At 40.8% G+C, this 21,109-nt stretch overlaps 1 protein-coding gene across 2 annotated transcripts in view; it reads left to right on the top strand.

Annotated features, from left to right (window-relative positions):
- SLC22A15 (solute carrier family 22 member 15) overlaps window positions 1–15,398 on the top strand; it is a 42,364-nt gene extending 26,966 nt beyond the window's left edge. For both annotated transcript variants that reach the window (XM_049824754.1, XM_049824755.1), the window contains exons 10-12: window positions 121–193; window positions 3,534–3,722; window positions 6,811–15,398. In XM_049824754.1, coding sequence (XP_049680711.1) covers window positions 121–193; window positions 3,534–3,722; window positions 6,811–6,897 — 349 coding nt within the window. In that variant the 3' untranslated portion in view covers window positions 6,898–15,398. The remainder of the gene's footprint in view (window positions 1–120; window positions 194–3,533; window positions 3,723–6,810) is intronic.
- Window positions 15,399–21,109: the final 5,711 nt, after the last annotated feature.

The following is a 21,109-nucleotide window of genomic DNA, read 5'->3' as shown; positions in this document are numbered from 1 at the left end:
CTTTCTTCCAGTTGATGTTGTCAGGATCATGACTGAGGGGTGTTTTTTCCTTGCTCATTGGCACTTTTCAAGTCATAATTTCTCCTATGCAAATGTCACTGATTAATGATTTTTTCTTAGGAATGTTGGAATGGGTGCCTGCTCCATGTTTTCCCGTGTTGGTGGAATCATTGCTCCTTTCGTCCCTTCATTGGTTAGTTTGAACTTCTCACTATTATATATGTTTTTTTGTGACTCTGTGTCAGAGGCTTATCGAAGTGGAAATACTTTGGATAAGTTATGTATATAAACTAAGATATGCGAGTTTCATGTCCTAACAGTATTGTGGTAGGCCAAAGGCATTGCAATATATTCTGTGTGATTAGACAAAAACTCAACATTATTTAGTTTGGGTGTTTTAAGCCCTGTAAGAATTTTGGGACTTAGCTTGTGGACTTTAGCAATATAGTATTTTCAAAATACCAAGATGGTGATACCCAATTTTAAGCCAGAAGCAAGTAATAGCAAAAACCCCACATGGTTAAAAGATCTACTGCATCAAGATAAAGCATATGGGCTTAATAACTAGTGTTTCTGAGAATAAATAAGTTTTACCATCAGTGCATTTCACTGAATATCCATGGATTATAATTATCAGCAAAGTGGTTCATCTTTCAATGAATGAAGATGATGATGTGGACACCTGATATACTGGCAAGGTTTTTGAACACAAACTTCACAGCAGTCTGTCAAGCAAAGAAAAATTCTGAAGAACGAAACATGGGGATGATACTGTTATTTTCCTCTATGTTCATAGTCTTATGTGTATGCAGGTAAAAGAGTGTGCCAGTTTTCCACACAAACTGCTTGCTGAGGTCAAGTGACAATTCCTTTAATGTGACAGATTTCACCTGGAATAACTTTCCTGTCTGCCATTTGCCATCTTGTTAGGTCAGGCAGAAGGGCAGCAAAAGGGCAGGTGAGCACAGTGAGCCTTTTAATCTGCAGAATGAAACATGGGGTAGGTGAGAGTATGAGCACCTCAGGGGTACAACAGGCAAAGCCAAGACTGGTGCAGGTCTTCCAGGCAGATGTTATAGGCAGCTTTTACGTAGCAGTTGGGGCATCCATTATGTTGCATCTGGCAGAGATTTGGCACTGCAGGACACACAAAACTTGGATCATCATGTTTGAAGGGGTCCCATGAAAGTGAAAATAGCTCTGGTTAAATAACAAATGAACTTTGATTTGAGGAAAGAATGAACTATTTTTGTGTTGTGGAATTTCTTCAACTATTTTAATGCATTTTTTCAGTATCTTTTGTCTGGGGATCTTATAAAAAGGGTAGGAATAGGAAAAGTTGCTGAACTAAGATGAAATGTTGCTCTTGTATTTGATCACAGCCTCTTACTTTCTCAATTTAGAATTGCTCTTTACTATACAAAGTGAGTTTTTGAAACAAAGAGCTAAATTCTTGCCTTTTTTTAAGTGAGCCTGTTTTACTGGTTGTCTGAAAATGAATGTACACATTTTGAAGCTATGTTGTAGATGACTTGTATTTTTGCACACACCTTTCCCCAGTGTAGTTTTGCTTGTAACAAGCTATGTGAAAACAGGGACAGACATCAAAGGAGGAGTATAAACATTGTTTAGGCTGTTGGGGTGATAACAGGAAGGCCAAAGCTCAGTTGAAGGTAAAACTAGCACAGAGCATAAACAGGGATTCCATCTGCTAAAGGAAATTTAGAGAAAATGTTTAGCAAGTTGTTGAATGAGATGGACATCCTATTGGCAAATGAGATTGGAATAAGCTGAAATACTTAACACTTTTGCTTTAGTCTTCATAGGCAAAGCCTGATCCCAAGACTCTGTGCATATCAGCACAGTTGAGGAAGCAGAGGGCCAGCAAACAGTGGAGGAGTAATAGGTTCAAGAACACTTAAAGCTGAAAGCTCTCCATTCCATGGAATAGGATTCCCTAAGAGGTGATGAAAGAGCTGGCTATGATAGTGAGGCAAGTGTCCATCACCTGTGACAAACCATTTTTGTAGAGACAGGTCACTGGTAACTGTGGGGAAAAAAAAAAGCCGATGCTATGTGCATCTTTAAGATCAGAAAGTGGATCCGGGAAGTTACAGGCTAAGCACCTCAAACTCAGTCTCTGAGACATGACCTCTCAGTCTGTTTCTGAGCATGTGAAAGCCAAGGAGGTAATCAGGATCAGTGTACATGCATTTACAAAGGGCAATTCATTCTCAGCCAGTTTGATTTGACAGTCAGCTATTTCATTGCAGAAGGTGATATGGATGAGGAGAGGGAGGAGAGCAGAAAAGGGGTTTGTAAAGCTTTTGACACTGTCCCACAGCATTCTTGATTGGAAGCTGAGGAAGTGTGTCCTGCATGAAGGGAATACTGGATTTGAATGTTGCATGGACCACCAGGCTCAAAGGTATAGTGACAGGCTCAGTATTTGGTGGCTGGTGACAAGTGGAAGATAAGACAGAATACATCCTCCTCGTATTTCTAGAGGATGGAAAGTAAGAAGGAGTGATTGGCACACCACATGGTAGATCCTGAGTCCAGTGGGACCTTTTGGGCCAACAGAAGTCCCATGAAGGCCAACAAGAAGAGTAAAATTCTGTTTCTGGTGTGGACCAATTACATGGTCAGTACAGGCTGGGAAACAACTGGCTGAGTAGCAGCCTTGCTGGAAGAGATCAAGGTACGACAGAGGATGGCAAGTTAAATGGGAGCTAGCAGTATCCTCTCATCACAAATGGGGAAACTTCACACTGAGCTACATCAGGCCAAATTCAGTATGTGGCCCACAGATTAAGCACCCTCCTATTCTAGAGGGATGTTGAAAAATCTGGGGAGGGCCCAGTGGAAGGGTAACCAAGATGGTCACGGGCCTAGAGCACATGGCTTGAGATGAAAGCTTGAGGGAATATTGTACCTCTGATCTTCCCAGCAGCATGGAACAGTTCAGCAGGGGTCAATGGCCACAAGTTTTGGCTTGGGTGTTAGATAGGAAATTTGGAAAATATTCTTTTTGAGAGGCTTAATGCAGCCCTGGAACAGTCTACTCAGAGGGGGAATCTCCATCCTTGGAGCTTTTTCAATACTTGGTTACACAAAACTATGATTGATCCAGTCTAGTGCTGGCTGTAGTTGTGCATGGAGTAGGTGATTGGCCTAGATGACCTCAGGAAATGTCTTCTAACCAGTGTGTCTGTGATTGTGATATCTCTTCCCTACTACAAAGTGATGTTGCATTTGTGAAAAAGTATATATGTTATGGACAAGAACTGAGTATAAATTCAGCAGGCATTTCTTTTTAATGTCCATCCCCAAAATCTGTGTGAATCTTATAGTATTGACAAGATGCAACTGACAATAGTGAGTAAAAAAGACCGGTAGGACTGGTAACCTTTTATACTAAATATGAACACAAACACTTGCCACATGGAATGGTTGTAAAGGTTAAGTGCTTTAATATGCAGTATGAACTAGAGGGAACTAATCTCAACCTAACTCTCTGTTCTTTTTTCCAGAAATCCGTACAGTGGTCTCTGCCTTATATTGTGTTTGGAGCAACTGGTCTTTTGTCTGGGCTCTTGAGTTTATTGTTGCCAGAGACCTTAAACAGCCCTTTGCTAGAAACTATTTCAGACCTGCAGGTATGCTCGTACTGGAGACTGGGTGATGAAGCGATGTCATTGCAAGCCCTAGATGGCTCACAGGTATATTCATTTTTTTTCCTAGTACTATTCTGTTGTGTTTATTTCAGCTGTCAGCTTGAATATGCCACTCTAAATAGATTAGGATAGTGATTCTTGGCCTGTGGAGGATAGGCCCCAAGGAGATACAGAAGATAGCTTAGTAACCTTAACATCATGTCTAAAATGTTGTCTGGAAATGCAGGCTGAAACATAGCTGGGTTAATTCATCCCTTCCAGGCCAAAAGCTTACTATCTTTTCCTTTGGAATAAAGGACTCGGTGGTGTCTGTGCCTCTCTAATCTTTACGATGGATCGCTGCAGCATGCTTCTTGCAAAGCTGGCCATTGAAGTTCGAGAAGCCTTAGATATTAAAGAAAACAGAAGCCTGTTTGTGAAGGGCTGCTCTCAAAGGCAGCACACTGTATTTCTGCCCTGACCTGCACTGGCTGTTCTGCAATGTCAATTATTAGGTCTATCCTAGAGAGTCTTTAAGTGGGTTGAAGCTAGACTAACCTCTGAGATCTGTCCCACTGCTGATTCTGGGAAATGACTTTTGTTGAAAACTTTGGAACTACAAAACTCCTAGACATAAGTTTAAATGTGGTAGCAGGATGTTTTTCAGTGAGGTTTCCTTAAATGTTGGTTTTTTCATGTTGTTTTATACTTTGTTTTGTCAAACTCCTGGACACCTCTTGAGGTGTGTACAGCTTAGTCATGTGGAGGTTTTTTTTTTTACATGGCTGCTCCTCTGTGAATGGAATGGGATTAGAGAAAAGTAGCTAGAGAGCTGGAAGTGAGTGTTTGAATTTGGGTAAGGTTTTAATGTTTAAATCCTGGTCCCAAAATTTTAGGTATTGATGGACTAATAAAAATTGAGTAAGTGGTCAGAAGACTTGAAGGGCAACTCAAACAAAAAAATGTTAGTTGTCCCATCAGGCTGGGATGAGACAGGATCCTTATAACATCTTTTACTTGCATTTGATTAATTTTTGGTCAAGCAGTCTGAGATTCACAGGTAGTCATAAACTTATTTTTACAGAAATCAGGAAGCAGAGTAACATTTATTTCTAGAATGAGAACAGTTGCTTCCTTTCAAAGGCTTCAACACGTTGCCTTGTTTACCAATTTTAGCTGTAATAATTCTTGACAGGACAGCACAGTTTAGTGACAAAAACACCCTTGAAGAAAGCTTGAAAGAGGCAGCCCTGTAACAATTAATTTTATACTTTAGCTACTTTACATGCACATTTTATAAACATTTTTAACCATACTGGATAATGTGTTATGGCACCACATTCTTGCTGATTACACAAATCCATCATATACATTTACCTCAAGTTTACACCAGCTGTTATTTTGGTAATTACATCATTATTGCATCTTAACTGTGCAGATGGTTTATTAACAAAAAACAATTCTAGCCAACAGTGCAGGTGTTACAACTTAGACGGGGCAAGTCACAGTTTTATTTTCCTTTGTAACCAAGTAAGGTCAGTGTTGCCCTTTGAGGAGACAAGTATTGTTTGTCTATCAGTATTTGCACAACTTGGTTTGCTTATGTCAAGCGCCTTCTCAAGTTTAAATCTTCCCTGCTTGCACTTCTGCAGGCTTCTTAAAAATCTCAACCTGAACAGGATCTGCAAAATAAAAAAAATTATTTGAGAATGTTCTTCAGGAACCCTTTTCCCCAGATGGATTAAAATTATTGAATCCAAATGGAAAAAAGTCATTGGTTCAGGGCTGATGTAATCACATCTTCACTGAAGTTATGGATCTGGAATGTCTGTGACATATTAGGGCTTTATTTTAAAGCTCATAAAGAAAGCGCTGATAAAATGAAAAGCTGCTAAACATTAACCCTATTTGACAGGGCCATGGAGAGGTCTTAGAAAGCTGCTGTAAGAAAGATGTAGAATTTATTTGGCATACCCTGAATTTCGCCCTGTGGAATCCATTGTCCTCTTGTACCACTTTAAAGATACCATGCATTCTGGTTGCCCAGAATAGAGGTTTTGTCTCTGTTAACATACATGAATGTGATATTCAAGTTGGACAGCATCCAGTGATAGCCTGACTTTCCTCAAATAATTTTAGAAATCCAGAAAAAAGCATAACATGATTCCCTTTATATTTTCTGACAGGTCTTAGTGCTCAAACTGCTTGAAATTCCTTTGCAGTTAACGCACGTCGCTGTAGCAAAACTCCTCTGAAGACAGATCTAAAGCTACAGATTTTGCTTGCATGGTACTGTCAGTCAGGAACATGATTTCCATTTCTCTGTTTTTCACCTTCTCTCTCACCCTTCTTTGCATATGACTAGGCAGGCAGAAGTCTTAGGGTGGATGCAGGCATACTGGGGGAAAAAAATCCTAAATACTCAAACTAAATGGAGTTCATATTAGTAAGAGAATCTTTTTTAACTGGAATGATTTGTATCAGTTCCATGGAAAAATGCTATAGTGGCCAAATAAAAATCAATTAGCTGTAATAGCTGACTTTAGTTTGGGTATATGATATAAGTTATGTTGTTAAAAGGACTCTGGCTGGAGTAGTTATGCCTATAATAGGGTGTTTGCTTTCTGAACACATGAAGTGGTAAATTTTTTCCCTTTTCCATAACACCTTTAATTAGTGTTGCAGGGGGATCTTTTTAATTGAAAACTTGTATAGGAAAATGCCCATGCTACACATGGAGAAATAATAGTTCAGGATGGAGAAGCTTTTACCTGATCAAGTAACCTGTGTGTTCTGAGCCTGTTTGCGGTAGCTCACTACTGAGTAGGGACCTTAGACTTAAATTAAGAAAGCTGAGTAGATTATCACTTCAGAACTGTTCTAGCTGGTCTCTCTCCTGCATGTATTTTCTAGTGTACTGATGGAGCAGAGAAGGTCCATCCACTAGAAGTCTCTCTTTTAAAGAACCAAGGACACACAGAAATCTTAATTCACATAAAGTCTTTTACGAAGTTTTAATACAGTGATTTGACCTGTCTCTTCTTACTTTTTCCTCTACCAGCATTCCAACACAAGTGTAATGGTTCATGCTTGCTTATTTTGAGATTGATGTAGTGGCTTCTGCACTAACCAATGATTTCATTTTTGTTTCTAGTCTGGAGACAAAGACAGTTCTGCAGGGAGTGGAAGTGAAGATGAGGAGTTTTATGATGCTGATGAAGAGACTCATATGATCAAGTAATGAAAAGAAGAAACACTGGCCTTTTTTATGCCTTTTCTTGTCTTACAGCTGGACCGACTGGATGAGTACTGGGGACCTCACCTGTCAGGGAATGTATTTGGGCAAGTGCTTGTGTTTTTCCTGACTTAGGAGAGGGGTTTGAGTACTGTTCAGACTAATTATGCCACTGATGCTCTCCATATGAGACAGCTGTTCAAATTCTTCTGGTTCAGAATGACAGTGTATGGACTGCATTTGAAGCCAGGTGAGACAGCAAGGGTGGGATCACGTATTGCTGAAGCCTAGGAAATTACTTGGGCTTAGACAGATTTGGACAGCTCATCAATGCACATGCTTGTATTTTATTTTCAAGGTGGTTGATTTTGATTCAGTGCAAATTGATAAACTGGAAAACATCCACTGTTCTTTTTCTGTAGAGTGAAAGTGGTCACGATGTGCTGTGTGCTACTCCAGTGGGAACAAATTCCTGAAACCGTATGTTAAAATGGTTTCTGTGTATTGAATAGGGGAAAGGCAACTATGAACATAAGGTTTCTCTATCTGCACATAGACATCTGTATAAAGTTATAGGGTGCAGCTGGTTAGTCATGTGCATTAACTTAGTGATAATGGGAGGCCAGGAGGAGGGACTACAGAAAAGAACCATAAGCCTGCAGACTTAAAGGGCATTACTGATTTTTTTCCCTTCTTTTCATCCACTGAGCATTTTCTTGGGCTGTCTTAAGCATACATTTGCCACATATTCCCCGCATCTCAGCACTGCTGTTTATAGCTTTGCCTACTTTTACCTTGTCCTCACTTTGCCATAAATATTGAAGCTCCACAACTTCTCTGTGCAGTGAAATAATTATGTGAAGGATATAGTTTCATGGGTGGGACATAGGTGAGGTATTTATCACATACTGTGTGTGTGAGGTGTGTGTTAGAATATATAGCTCATTTTTGTGGACCTATCTGTGTCTTTATTTCTGGAAGAAACTTAACTCTGAAGTGGTAAGAGCAACTATGGGTTGCTGTTACATTTTGGGAGTTATTGCCAGGAAGCTGCTAGTATTTATTTTAAAATCTTGTGTGTAAATAAAGTTCTCATTTAAAAAAAAAGAAAAAGGCAAACCTCTTTGAGACAGAATTTGGTGACCTGTTTCTTAACCAGGTGCTTGTTCAAGCACTTGGTTACTTGACCGTGTTGAAGACAACTTCACTCTCCTGATCACACTGAACTTTCTGTAAGTGCTTCGTTAGAGGGATTTAGAATCTTGAAATATGAAACATGAACATATGAAATGTTCCAGCTACAAAGATGAGGCCTTACAAGGATTCCGTTTTCTTGATTACATTGTCATCTTCATCCTCTAACCTGTGGCATTCTATTTAAGATTGATTTCTATAAAATGTTTGTTAGTCTTTATACTTGGAGATCCTAGCAAAGTGCCGCACAATGGCAGCAAGTATATTGTTAGGCTTGCTAGCCGTTTTTGTGGATGTTAAAGTAAAAAAACTGGATAAAAAAAACCAACCAAACAAAAAAAAAAAAACCAAAAAACCCTAAAAGTTGACTGCTGAGTAGTTTCTGGATAAACTGGGAAGCTCCTTTGCTCTGAAAGGAAAGTAAACAACATCAGAAGTTTGCAGCTAGCTGCTTGAACTTTGTTCACTGGGAACTGTAATGCTGAACGAAGGGCAGCTACCCGGGCTGGTGCAGCGGGCAGCCCAGAAACTGCAGATTCACACATGCAGTACTCCCACTTGGCCTGGATCAAGTCCAGGCATTGACTGTGAGCAAAGTTGGAAACTTCAGTCCCTATGGACAATGTGTCAGTATTGTTGTGATTTTCATCTGTGTTAAGAGCTTCACTAGAAGAATTCCAGCCTGCAGTCTTCACTTGGTTTTATCCAGACTGTTGAGTAGTTGTTGTAGATGTGGCAGGGCACTTTTAAATGCAGCCAGGTAGTCTTTCTCCCTTATTTGGCCCTTCTGTTTGCAAGAAAATTGCTCCAAATAAGGTACTCAAAAAGGTTGAATCTATTTGTTCAAAGAATTTTTTTAGTTTTGCATTCACATTTTGAATTATGGACAGCTGGAACACTGACTTTTTGTTGCTGATGGCTTCTAAATAAATAAAACCTGTTTGCTTAGAAACCTGTTTGGTAAGCCTGATGGTATTAACAGGCTGCCAAGACCCAACAGGTTCTCTTAGGTGTTTGCTGCCTCTGTCCCTCTTTGGATGGTAGGTTGAATAAGTCACCTGAGAGGCAGACAGGAACTGTTAGCCTTCCTTTCTCCATAGTTTTCCTGTCATTATCTGCTACTGGCAGCCCTGGTCATGCCATGGGACACCTCAGCATAATTTTCATTAGAACAGTAGGATGCTGTAATGATTCAGGTGGAGGAGATCACTCTCTGCAGGACCTGAGCTGCATTTTGTGACAGTCTTCAACTAGGCTCAGTTAATAAATCTCAGTGTTTAGGCAGTAAGCTTGCCCTGAGGAGCTACTGGAGAGCAGAGGCTAATACAGTACTAGACATATCACAGTTTATGACATCCTGTAATGTCTGAGACCCAACATCCTTGCTTTAGTTGAGTGAAGTATGACAACCTTACCCACATTTTTTGCTAGAGTAGCTTTGTATACGAAGCAGCCTATACTGTTAGTTGGTTTTTGTGTTGTGCAGGCACTAGGATACCTACCTCCAAGATGGGAACTCCATCCCCGGATTCCTTTGGTTTTGTAGCTGTCATTTTTTTCAGCCAGCTCACTTAGTGGGGTTATGCTAGAGATGAGAGAGGCTTTCCCATGGTGCTCATTAGTCAGATCTTAATACTGTCTCAGGTGAGGTATGTTTAGGATTTTGCTATCTGGGGACCTCACAAGTGATACTTGAATACAGCTAGGAGTGAAGGAGAGTGACAGGTCATGTAAGACAGCGTGGAGGAGAATCAGCTGGAGGGAGTCGAAAGAATAGAGGATTCAACAGAAACACTTTAGGGCAAGGGTAAGTGAAAAGTAGCCGTTGGGCGGAAATACCCTTCTAGCTGCTTGTGTTGACTTCAAACTTCTTTCAGAGCTAGCATTGGCTCTAGGATGTCTTATTGGGGACACCAGTTTCATGATTTCCTTTTTAATGTCAGCTTTGTTCAGCACTACCACTTCAGTGATGAAATATTTCTTTTGATTCCTATAAAATGTGGAACGCTTCAGTTTTCTTTTGGACTTAGCTTTTCTATGAAATGGCATGTCACTGAAATCATTAAAATTTGTAAAGCCCCGTTTTGGAGAATGCTGTATAACTGGTCATCACTTAATTTGCCTTTAGAAAGATAGGAAGATGAGACTTATTTGACGCATTTTTGTCACTCAACTTCTTGTAAAGTGATACTTCAGCCTTCTAAAAGGATTTTACTACCTGGCTATTCTTGATAGGCTGAAGAGACTAGAATAGGGAAGTGATTTGACAAGTTTATTTTTTAAATGACTTCCCCTGAAAACAAAGCTAGTGCTCCCCATTTAGGAATTGGGGAAGTGCTGTTCAGAGACTCCGTGACACACCAGAAACTTAGAAGTTCTGTGTTAAAGGAGGGCCACAGGTGACTTGGTGTTCAGGTCAGGGTGCTGAGTGAAGACCATGTCCACACCTCTCCAGAGACACCTAATTAACACGCAGCAGGTTGTAGGTAGTTGCCACCTTTGTTACAGTCAAGGCTTTAAGGATTGCAGCCATGTGTTCCTCTGCTCACAGTGCATAATCCAGGCCAGGGTTTCCAGACTGTATGGGTGTACAGAGGCTAGCAGAATATCCTTTGCAGAACCATGGGGAATGCAGTTAAGCTGTACATTTTCCAGCCTATTTCACCTAAGTGTATAAAAGCCATTTGCAAGAGAATGTTTTTATTGTACTAGGAAAAGGGGAAAGCGAGGAACAAACCTACTTTTCCTAGAGTGCGTTAATGGAAACATTAGAGCTAAAACTCTTGTTCCTGAGTCTTCCGCATAATCACTGAATGCAGATTTGGTTAGTATTTTGTTTTAGCTGAAGGATGGTGTGCTATGTATACTGTTTCCCACCCTGTTAGAGCTTTGATCATGCTCTTTGACGCAGCTGAATCTAGGCATCTGCGCATGCAAGTTGTGAGCCTTGCAGTAAGTATGTCAGAAAAGCCCGAGAGCGGTGCTGTCGTTTGATGGTGGAAGTTAGTCTGGCCTGACACATTTAATGCCTCCGCCAGAAATGTCTATGTTCAGCTGTTTACCAAATGGGAGACTTAGGGTATAGTTGTATTTTGAGTCTTGTTGCTTGTATCTTACTACGAGATATATTAAGTGGAAGAAAGATATGTACATAAGAAAACCTGTGACAGATCTAACTGTAGAATTGGAGGGTGAACAAACTTATACAGAATCTTTTCCATGCTATGTATTTTTAATGCCTTGTCCAGTCTATTGTAGCCTTCACATTTTCCAGGTGCTACTGTTATTTAAGTCTAATAGAGCTGGATAAAACTTTCACCCTAATAGTCTGAATTTACTGAACTCTCTCATGTTATTTTTGGTACTACTTGCTGTTTCTGTCATTCTGAAAAAAGCTCCTGTATTGCCTAATGGGGACCAGGTTTTTCTGTTCTATTTTAAAGTGCCTGTTATACAAAAGTTGTCTTTAATTTCCTTGGTCAACTTGATACAGGACTGTGTGTAAAGTAACATCATGGAATTGGATTATATAAGTGCCAAAGACAGTTTTTGCTGGAAAGCAATGGTCCAAAACTAGTTCTAGCTGCATTCATTTGGAATTCTTCCATGCAACCTGCTAAAACTGGTATTTACAAGCATCTCCAGAGCTTTAGGGGACAGAAAGAGAGTTACTTTTGCTTGTCTTTCATTGCTCAGTTCACTTAAGTAGCTTTTGTTTCTGGGAAACCAAAGAACTTAAATGAAGGATTTAAGATAAAGTGTAGGTTTTGTAGAACATGCAGAATTTATACCGTGTAGCCATTATAGAGAAATCTGCAGAGTCTGTTTTCTTCTGAGTTGGAAGTGTCAAAGCTTACTCTTAAGACTGATAAAACCTGGTTAAAAACTGCACATTGAAATTTGTTAGTTCATTCATCAGCCTTACAAATGAGCATTGCTAATAACAGCTTGCCTGGAGCTTCAGAGGATCTAGCAGATTTCTATAAAATGCACAGTCTGTTTGAGGTATTACTAAATAATAATGTCTAGAGTTTAAATCCCTATTGCAAGTAGAATTCACTGCAAGTCAGCCCTATCATGGCTGCTTGTTTGTCAGTCAGTAAATAGGCAGATGGCTAAATGTTTATGCAGCAAGAGCTGGCTGCCCCCAGAAGAATGGTTTAAAAGAAATAATCTTTCTCCAGTGTGTATGCAGAATGAAGCAGGACTGTGGGGTGTCAGGGTCCTCTCATACAGCAAGCTTATAGAAGGGAGTATGTTTAAATAAGTACTTGCCCATCCTTATTTACAAAAGGTTTGTAGAGGAAGCAGATCTTTAGCATGCATGTTACTGCCTCCCTCCAACACATCTGAGGTGCTCATATTATACCTGCTTTGTCAGGGGGCAGGCAGAAAGCATGGCAGTAAGAAAACCTTTGCCAATATTGAAAGTTATATTTACTTAAAGATGTCCGATGAGAGTTATCTGGCACATCTGTGTTCAAACAAAATGTTTTTAAATGATGGAAACTTGATTGAGAGACAGGCATTTCTCATGTTAGTTTGTCGGGAAAAAAAAATCAGTGTTGCAGACACTGAAAATTGTTATAGAGCAGAAAACTGCTGGGCAATTTGTGATAAAAATTTATTGTGGTTGTGATTTTACATATGCTTCTAAAAGACTGGTTTCATGTATTTGATCTTTGTCATTCCCCAAAGTCTAATCCAAACTTTATTTTGTTCTTGTTAAAAGTTGAGTAAGTCGCGTAGAAATTGGAAGCATATTTTTCATATTGATACTTTTATTGCACTACCTTTCCTTCCTGAATCTAATAATACTTTGATTTTTTAAGCTACCTCTTTATGTTGCGCTTTCTTGTCAATTTTGTATTTAATTGATTTTTTTAAGAAACTACAAAATATTTCCTTCTTTTATTTATGTGGCAATCCATAACTTAAAGACCACAAGTCTTCCTTCTGTTTTTTAAGTTTTTCTTAAAGGCATTTTAAATTTAAAGACTTGAGCTTTTGAAGGAGCATCATAATTACACACTTAGAACATGGATTTTCCTGTGTGTACTGTTTGCTTTTAGAAGGGCCAGAAGCCCTTAATTTTATACTAACCTCGGTTGAGGATGTGACTTTTTGGGGGCAATGAAAAGTTTTGAGTTGGGAAATTTTAATCCATTTAATTTATTGCCAATTAAAGAGCTTCTAGTTACTAGGTTTGGTGTTGAAAGAAAAAATAAAGCATGTAGGGAAAACACTGCTGCTTTTTTCCAGACACCACTTTTCCCTCTCTTCCCCGATGCCATCCTCCACCCCATGGTGGTCTCCAGTTCTTTGGCTGCATGTTATATGCTCAGTCCCTTCAGCAAGGCAACAACAGGCAGCACAGGAGATTGGGATCAGTCTGTTGTGCTTGCTGTTCTTTCACTGCTCCTTGTTTCTTACTCAGCTGCTCTTGTGTGGGTTTTTTTCACCAACTGCAGTCCCTCTGGCATTGTAGCTCCTTCTGAGTCTACTCTCAGCCTCTGCTCAGGCTATGATTTTCCTTTGGCGTTTCTCCTGCTCAGCTGCCTCTCCTTTCGGTTCCTCTTGTGCTGGCATGGTCTTCTCCTTTTTTCCTCCTACTGCTATAGCACTGTAATCTTTTTCTTGGCATTTACTGCCCTTTCTTAAACATGCTTTTGCAGAAGTGCCAGGAACTCCTCTGACAGCGTTGCAGTGCAGTGGGTCAGTCCCCACTGTGCCCAAGAGGCAATGGACACTAACTGAAACACAGGAGGATCCATCTGAACGTAGGGAAGCACTTTTTTACGGTGAGGGTGATGGAGCACTGGCACGGGTTGCCTGGAGAGGTTGTGGAGTCTCCATGCGTGGAGATATTCAAAAGCCATCTGGACATAGTCCTGAGCAGCCTGCTTTAGTAGGTGGCCCTGCTTGAGCAGGGGGCTTGGATCAGATGGCCTCCAGAGGTCCTTTCCGACCTCAACTGTTACATGATTTCTGAGCTGGCTGGAACCGGCACAGGGCAGTCCTGGGCTTCTTCCCGCACAAGGCACCCTGCAGCCCCAAAACCCTGACAGTTACGCTCAATATGTGACTGTACAGGGTTTTTTTTGCAAATCAAGTCCTTGCAGTTTGAGCTGACAGTTTTTGTGAGTGGTAGTTGGTACTGCATTCCCTTTCTGTGTTACTGTTGTCTTAGGTCAAGTAAATGAAACTCCTAAGGATATAATCAGACATTTATAGCAGCGTTCTGTGTCTGGTTACATTTGCATCCCTGCTGATTTCAGAAGACAGAACTTAGATCTCCACTTGACCAGAGGAGCAGCCAAAGGGGTAAACTACTTTCTGTTCAACCCTGCATCATCATGAAAACAAATCTTCGTATAGTCTCTATGTCCTGTAGACTTGGTATTGTTTCCTCATGCCAGTTTAATTTGAACCAACAATCAAAAGTCCTTGCCAGTTGAGAGTTGAGTAACAGGAAAGTGGGCATAGGGGGGAATAGAGTCACTGTGTCAAACAAAAATCAAGTTGTATATAGTTGGTGTGTGTATTTTTAAATATTTAATTTGGATTACTTGAATACTGAGTGTTATGAGCCTTCCTGTGTAAAAAAAATACTTCCTGTATTAGTGTGCTGTTGTTAACTCAGAGTTGTACTGCTGAAAAGTCTGTTTTTAGAATACTTGATCTAAGAAGTGGCAACTAAAGACAGCATAAGCTTTTCCACAATAGACCTTTTATGGTGGTATATTCATATGTTCTGTGAACAGCTGTTGGATCCATCTTTTTAAGATGTTCTTTACCATAGGTGAGGGGCCATAACAAATGTTGAAATATTCAGAATAATTGCACTTACCTATTCTGTTTTCTTAATGTATTTCCTATGCATACTGCCTTACCTGTATGTACTGTATTTCATTGGAGGTACAAAAGGTTAATATCAGGTTCTTAATTTATAAAATGTAAACGAGTTTTAAAAATAATTCTGTAATACATATTTTCCAGTGATATCTGTCTTCTAAGAGAGGGTGATGGTGGTAAGGCCAGGTGAATTTAGTCAAAAGTTAATATTGGTGGTCTTTACATTCTCACTTAATTTCTGAATGATTTTGATCATTTGAAATATATTTTTTCTTTTAAGATTTTTTGTAGAGGCTAACCTATGTTAGTAAGCCAACTTTTAGATGATTTGTAACAGCTCTGATACTGCCTCTGACTCATACAGTTCATATAATGTCTTTGTAACTTATTTTGTGCCTTTTCTTCCCCTGACACAATCTCTCAATAAAAACAAGCTCTTTTGCAACACTGCAAACCTATTTTATTGTACTGATTTTTTTACTTGCCTGACCCTTTTGTTTTGTTTTCTGGAGGGGGCTGAAGCTCTCATAATAGAATAGATATTTATAACGGACTCTGCAGAAGAAAATTGACAAGGTGGAAAGCAGGTCATTTTGGAATGGCAGTGCTACAAAGCGCCTGGGAAACTGGGACTGTCAGTACTAATCAATATATTCCACCATATCTATCACAAATCATTTTTAACAAAAACCGGCACCAGTGGAATGTGAGAATCAATTTACTACTGGCTTCAGTTGTGCTGATTGATGTTGAAAGACTGGAAACACTTTGGGGGGGTTTAGCATGGCAAAATGTCTGTGGTGGTGTTACTAACATTTGTACTGGGGGAGTTCCCACGAACACTGGTTGGCACTTAACACCCCTTCTTTAAAGTGCTATGCAAATGCACAAAAACAGTCCCTGTCCTCAGGGCTTGTGCCTAAACATCTTGGCAGGGAATGGCAGAATTTGAACATTTGTCTTCATTACCTGGAAATGAGGTGATGAATAGCTTGACTGGGTTTCCTGTCCCCTGTCCAGTGACAAAATATTGTCTGAATCTGAAAAAAGTGACTGTGGGAAATAGGGATCAGTGCTCTATTTTAAACTGCTTTCATACCTCTGTATATGCTTTTTAAAAAAATATATATATTCTCCTTGAATAGCTAGTCCCTTGAGCAGATGCCAGAGCACTTCATCTATCAGTATTTTAAAGTGTACATACTAAAGATGATAGGTGCTCTACATGATAGATAATATTACCAGACCTTGTGTTATGTTGCATTTTTCTCTTCCTCAACATGGAGCTAAGAGCAGTAATCCAGCCAGACTCCCTATTTGTGCTTCCTGGGCACAAACCACTGCGAAAGTCATCCTTTGCCCTTCTATTGCTTGCTGTGAAAGAAAAATGCAACCATCTTAAGTATCTTTTCTGAGATGCTTTCTAGAGTCTCCTGAACCTTTCAACAGTGCGTTTTGAAGTCTTTTGAACTCAAATGTTTTAATCAGCAGCCTTTCCAGAATGAGCAATTAGAATATAGGAAGCATATACCAGCATCCAAAATAACTTGTATTGTTCATCCCTTAATCTAAAGTTACTAGACAAAGGTTATCTTTTCTTTCTGATCCTGAGAGCCTTACTGTTATTTTTGGTACTTGAGATACTTAGGATTTTACTGTAGTTCTTACTTTTGCTGCTGTTTCACCATGGAGGTGATGATTGAAGGCCAACTTTTTAGAGGCATCCAGTTACGTGCTCAGCGTAGTTCTACCCATAGCCACTCAAATTTGTTGTTCCCTCCTCTCTAATATGTTTCAATTCCATGCTGCAGGGGACTGCTGGCCTGAGAGACTTTGATGGGTGTCATCTACGTGAGGACAAGGAGCGCTTCTGTGAGCTGCCACTGGGTCTGGCAGTATGGTCTGCCATACCCAAGGGCTGATTTACATTGACACACCTCTCTTGATACGGTGTTAACTTGGGCTGCTCTTAAATGCAGCTTTGCTTGCCTACGCTTTGTCTGGGAACTGGCTGTATCTTGCTGTAACTGGAGCCTGTTTGCCTACCGAGCCGTTGCGTTACATACGCTCTTTGTGGAAAAACAGGGTGAGACGCCAAGAGTGGAGGAAGGGGCCGCAGATTACGTATGGGAAGGACTGTGGTTCACATGGCTGTGAGATTTATTTTTTTAGTCAGCTTTAACTTTTGCTTAGTTGCGATGCTTCTGCTGTCAGTAATTTTTCACACTGACAAGAGGAAGGCACCTCTGGAAGTCATTAAATGGGAACTAAATGTGGAACTAAAGTGCCATCCCTTGAAAGCAGGGACGTTTCGAGAAATGTGCTTGTCCCTTGCCACTAACAGCCAGTACTGGCGTTGAGGTGGCAGTAGTAAGCATTGCCTGCAAGCAGCTCTCAGGCAAAATTACTCGCTTCTTCCAAACTGCACCAGCCTCAAATTTAACTGAAGTTACCTTGCTTCTACTGGGCATATAAAACTATTTCCAAGCAGTGCGCTTCTGAGAGACACTCAACTCTCCCTTTTCCAGCATTTTCATCTTGCAGCTCGTTGGTTACACAGAAAGACAAATACTTGTTGTCAAATTCTCACTGTCTTGGTGAATAAAGGTCTCTAATCCTGACCTATTACTTATTTAAGAGCACTTTCAATGAACAATCCTTGCTGCAGGGAGGAGGGGGAGACCCTCAACTTATTGATCAAACTTGGTAACAGCAGGTAATATAATGCCATACTTGGAAAAGTGGTTCTTGGGTGACTTATTCTTGCCATTTATTTTTCTAGTAAAGATCACAAAGATGCAACGGAACAGATTTACCTCTGTCCTGGGGAGGGAAGAGGTAATAGGCACCAGAAAAATTGTAGCATGCTTTTTGATCGATCTCATTTTCCCTTCCACGCTTCTGCCACCGAAAGGTAGCTAAAATGTGACAATCCTGCAATCTCTTCTGCATCTAAAAGTGGGCAATTTTGTTCATTTCTCTGCACTTTGTATAATCCATGCAGCAGCTTGGCAAAACTACAATGGGGAATGTCATGAGGGCTCACTGAAGGGAAGGCTGAGTGAGCTGTGCAGATGGGATTACTTGGAAGTTTGCAAGTTCAGAAACAATTAAAAACCTAGTTCAGCTTTATTTTAATTCGGCTATGGTTTGAGCCATGGACCAGATCCCAAAGCTGGAGTGCTCTTATATGGGGGAGTGGGGTGGGTTTTTTTGGGTTTGGGTGGTTTTTTTTCAGGATTGTTGTTAGCTCTCAGATGCTGCATCTTGCAATATGAGACCCGGATCCCTAACTTGTTTTCCAGCTGCTGTGCTTACCAGCTGTGCCAGGACAAGGTGATGCCTTTGCTAATGTCATGATGGAGCTGTTGCTGCATGTGCTTAACATGGGCAGAGAAACCAGTATAAGCAGCAAAAAGGCACTTTGTGCAAGTAAAAACTACTGTTAAAGGAAGTGGTTCAATATACGGTAATTCTCTCAATCAACTGCTGCTTGTTCCAAGAGCTCCTGCAGAGCTTTGTCACCTCCCAAAGCTATTAGTAGCACTTGGATTTGGTAGAAATCCTCTACCTCATTTTGGGTAGCGGGTGCACCAAATAGTAGAGGCCAAATCCTATCAATTGACTGGCAGTTTCTCCCTCTTCCCCAAATATGAGGTGCTATCTTCCAAACTCTGGGTTTCAAGTAGAAGCTGTTAGAAGAAATATTCTGTCTACAGTTAGATCGAGGAGCCAAACGCAGGTCAGGGCAGAGCTCCCTTGTGTGACAGGAGGGCAGCAGGGCTCCAACCTTCAGCATGCCTGTACTGCTTTTTGTGAAGATCTGCCCTGCCAGCTTGAGCCTGCACTGCTGATTTTTTTTTTTTTTTTTTTTTATGGTTCTGGTTTCCTGCTCTGCCATCACCCTTGTTTTTCTGTAATAGTGGAAGTGGCTACTTGTACTTCACACACTGTTTTTTCTCCTGTGATTTTAAAGCTGCATCAAGGCACCTCGCCAGCTGTTGTATATCCTGACCCATGGATACGCTTGCAGTGGGTACCAAATACCCACCCTGCTGTATATTGGTTCTTAAACAACAGTGAGAGTCTTGTGCTTACACAGACCCTGTTCTGTTTGGGTCAAGCTCTCTTTCTGGTTGGTTTGATATTCACATTGAAATGTTTGATTAATACCTTGTTAAAGGAAGTGGAGAAAAATCCTCTCAAGCATCTGCAAGTCCTGTCAACGCATACAGTGCCAATGCAGTGATTAGGACAGAACCTTTGAATACTACAGCTGAAATCGTTGCCAGCTCTGGGTAAGTCACTTTTTCTCACCAAAGTTTGTTGCTTTCTTAAACCCTCCACCCTCACTTCCATCTATAAAACGGAGCCAGTGTGAATTTACCAGTTATGTTCAGTATTTATAATGATCACCATTATAAATAATCACGCCGGGCAGGGTGCATCTCTGTTAAAGTTGGCATGAAGATGTCGTAGAGAAACTGAAAATTCCTAGGAAATTGCTTTTTAATGCTTTGATGCTTGCATGGTACATAGAGAGGGTGAGCTTTTGGGATGGCGTGGCTTTCAGAAACGGTATACGCAAGGGCAGGAGAAAGCAGTGCTTGCATAGTGACCTTTTCCCAGGGGTATTGGGTTGTTTGAGAGTCTGTTACCTTCTCCAAAGTTTTGAATTATGCCTGTGGCCATTTGATGTTTTTATCTACTAGCCTTTGGTTTGTTAGAGAGCAGCGAATGGAGTAGAAGTTTGCTCAGATGAGATCTTTGTTGTCCCAGACAGCAGGAACTGGACTGAACATCCCTGCGCTCCTATGAACGCTGTTCCGCTTCCTCTTCCCTTCTGACCCAAATTCACCGTGGTGGAAAAGCAGCCCTGCCTTCTCCTACCAGACAACTGGTAGCTTTATTCACCTCGTTTCCCTTCCTAAATACAGACACACACACACATCTGCCTGCCCTCCCCTCCCTCCGTGAAAGCCCAAGGTGCAAAGAGATGGCTTGCGCCTTCACGCGCTAGCCTGGCCAAGCACCTTATTCTGCGTATTCCCGGTGCTTTTATTGCAGGATTGTTTCTCCTCCCTCCCTCCTCCTTTCAGTGCCCTGTATCTGCATTTAACTAGTTCTAGCCCTAAATATCTACCCTGTGTCCTATCACTGCCTGGAGCAGATGCAGCGCAAATGATTGACCCTCTCCCTTTGGCAATTTGGCTTTGACTGCACAAAACAGCCAATAAAGTGGAAACAGCTGGGCAGCTGATTATGGAGATTAGCTTGAAGCTGTACAGTTTTATGGTCTAAGATAGAGGAGGAAGTGTTTGCTCGAAGAATGCAATTGCATTCCTCCTTTCTCCTGCTGCCTGCTCTTGACGAGTTTTTAGAAATCCCTGACGAAAAGAATAGCATATGTATTTGCCAGACGCAGCTTGGACTGGAGGCTGTTAGCTCATTTGCCAGTGACTGAAGCTGGAGTGTGTAGCAATGCAGGGTCATGATCTGATCTGTCTAGAAGTTCTCTGAAAAGACTTGACTGAAGCCTCTGTTGAAATTCTCAGGCAAGGCTGGTTCTCACTAGTTTGTCTGCTGAATCTCTTGATCTGCTTTGTGATACATATATCATACTTCTAATGAAGAGCATCTCTTTTCTCCCTTCTCCCGGTGCTCTCGTTCTTGTCTGTATAGTAATTCTTCCCTCATAGCAATTGTTTCTCTCCGGGCCCTTGCGCTATAGAGTCTCAATGATTCTCTCCTCCCCTCCTTTCCTCCCACCCAAAACATGCAGCTCTCTTGCCCTTTCCTCGTGGTTTTCTTGAGACACTTCTACAGATATACTGACAAAACCTTCCTTTATCCACATTGCTTCTTCAGCTTCTCCTTTCCGGCCTCTCCCTGATGCCATGTTAGCCTCAGAACACAACACAGTGTCCAAGTGGACATATCCTGGGGATCACCTATTAGTTGTAAGTTTGATATCTGTTACCTGTGTGTGTGAGACGACACAAGCCGAGAAGTTTGATCAGACAGCTTTTACAGTAGATTGGCCATACGGCTAACCAAGATTGTACAAAACCACAGCTGTTTTAATATGCTTCAAGCTCTTGCAGAATGTGGTTGTCCAGCCCTCTGCACCCTTTTTTTTCTTTTCTTTTTTTTTTTTTTTTTTTTTTTT

This window comes from Accipiter gentilis, chromosome 21, assembly GCF_929443795.1.
Source record: "Accipiter gentilis chromosome 21, bAccGen1.1, whole genome shotgun sequence".
Taxonomy (NCBI): Eukaryota; Metazoa; Chordata; class Aves; order Accipitriformes; family Accipitridae; genus Astur; species Astur gentilis.
This window is presented reverse-complemented; position numbering and strand designations above follow the sequence as displayed.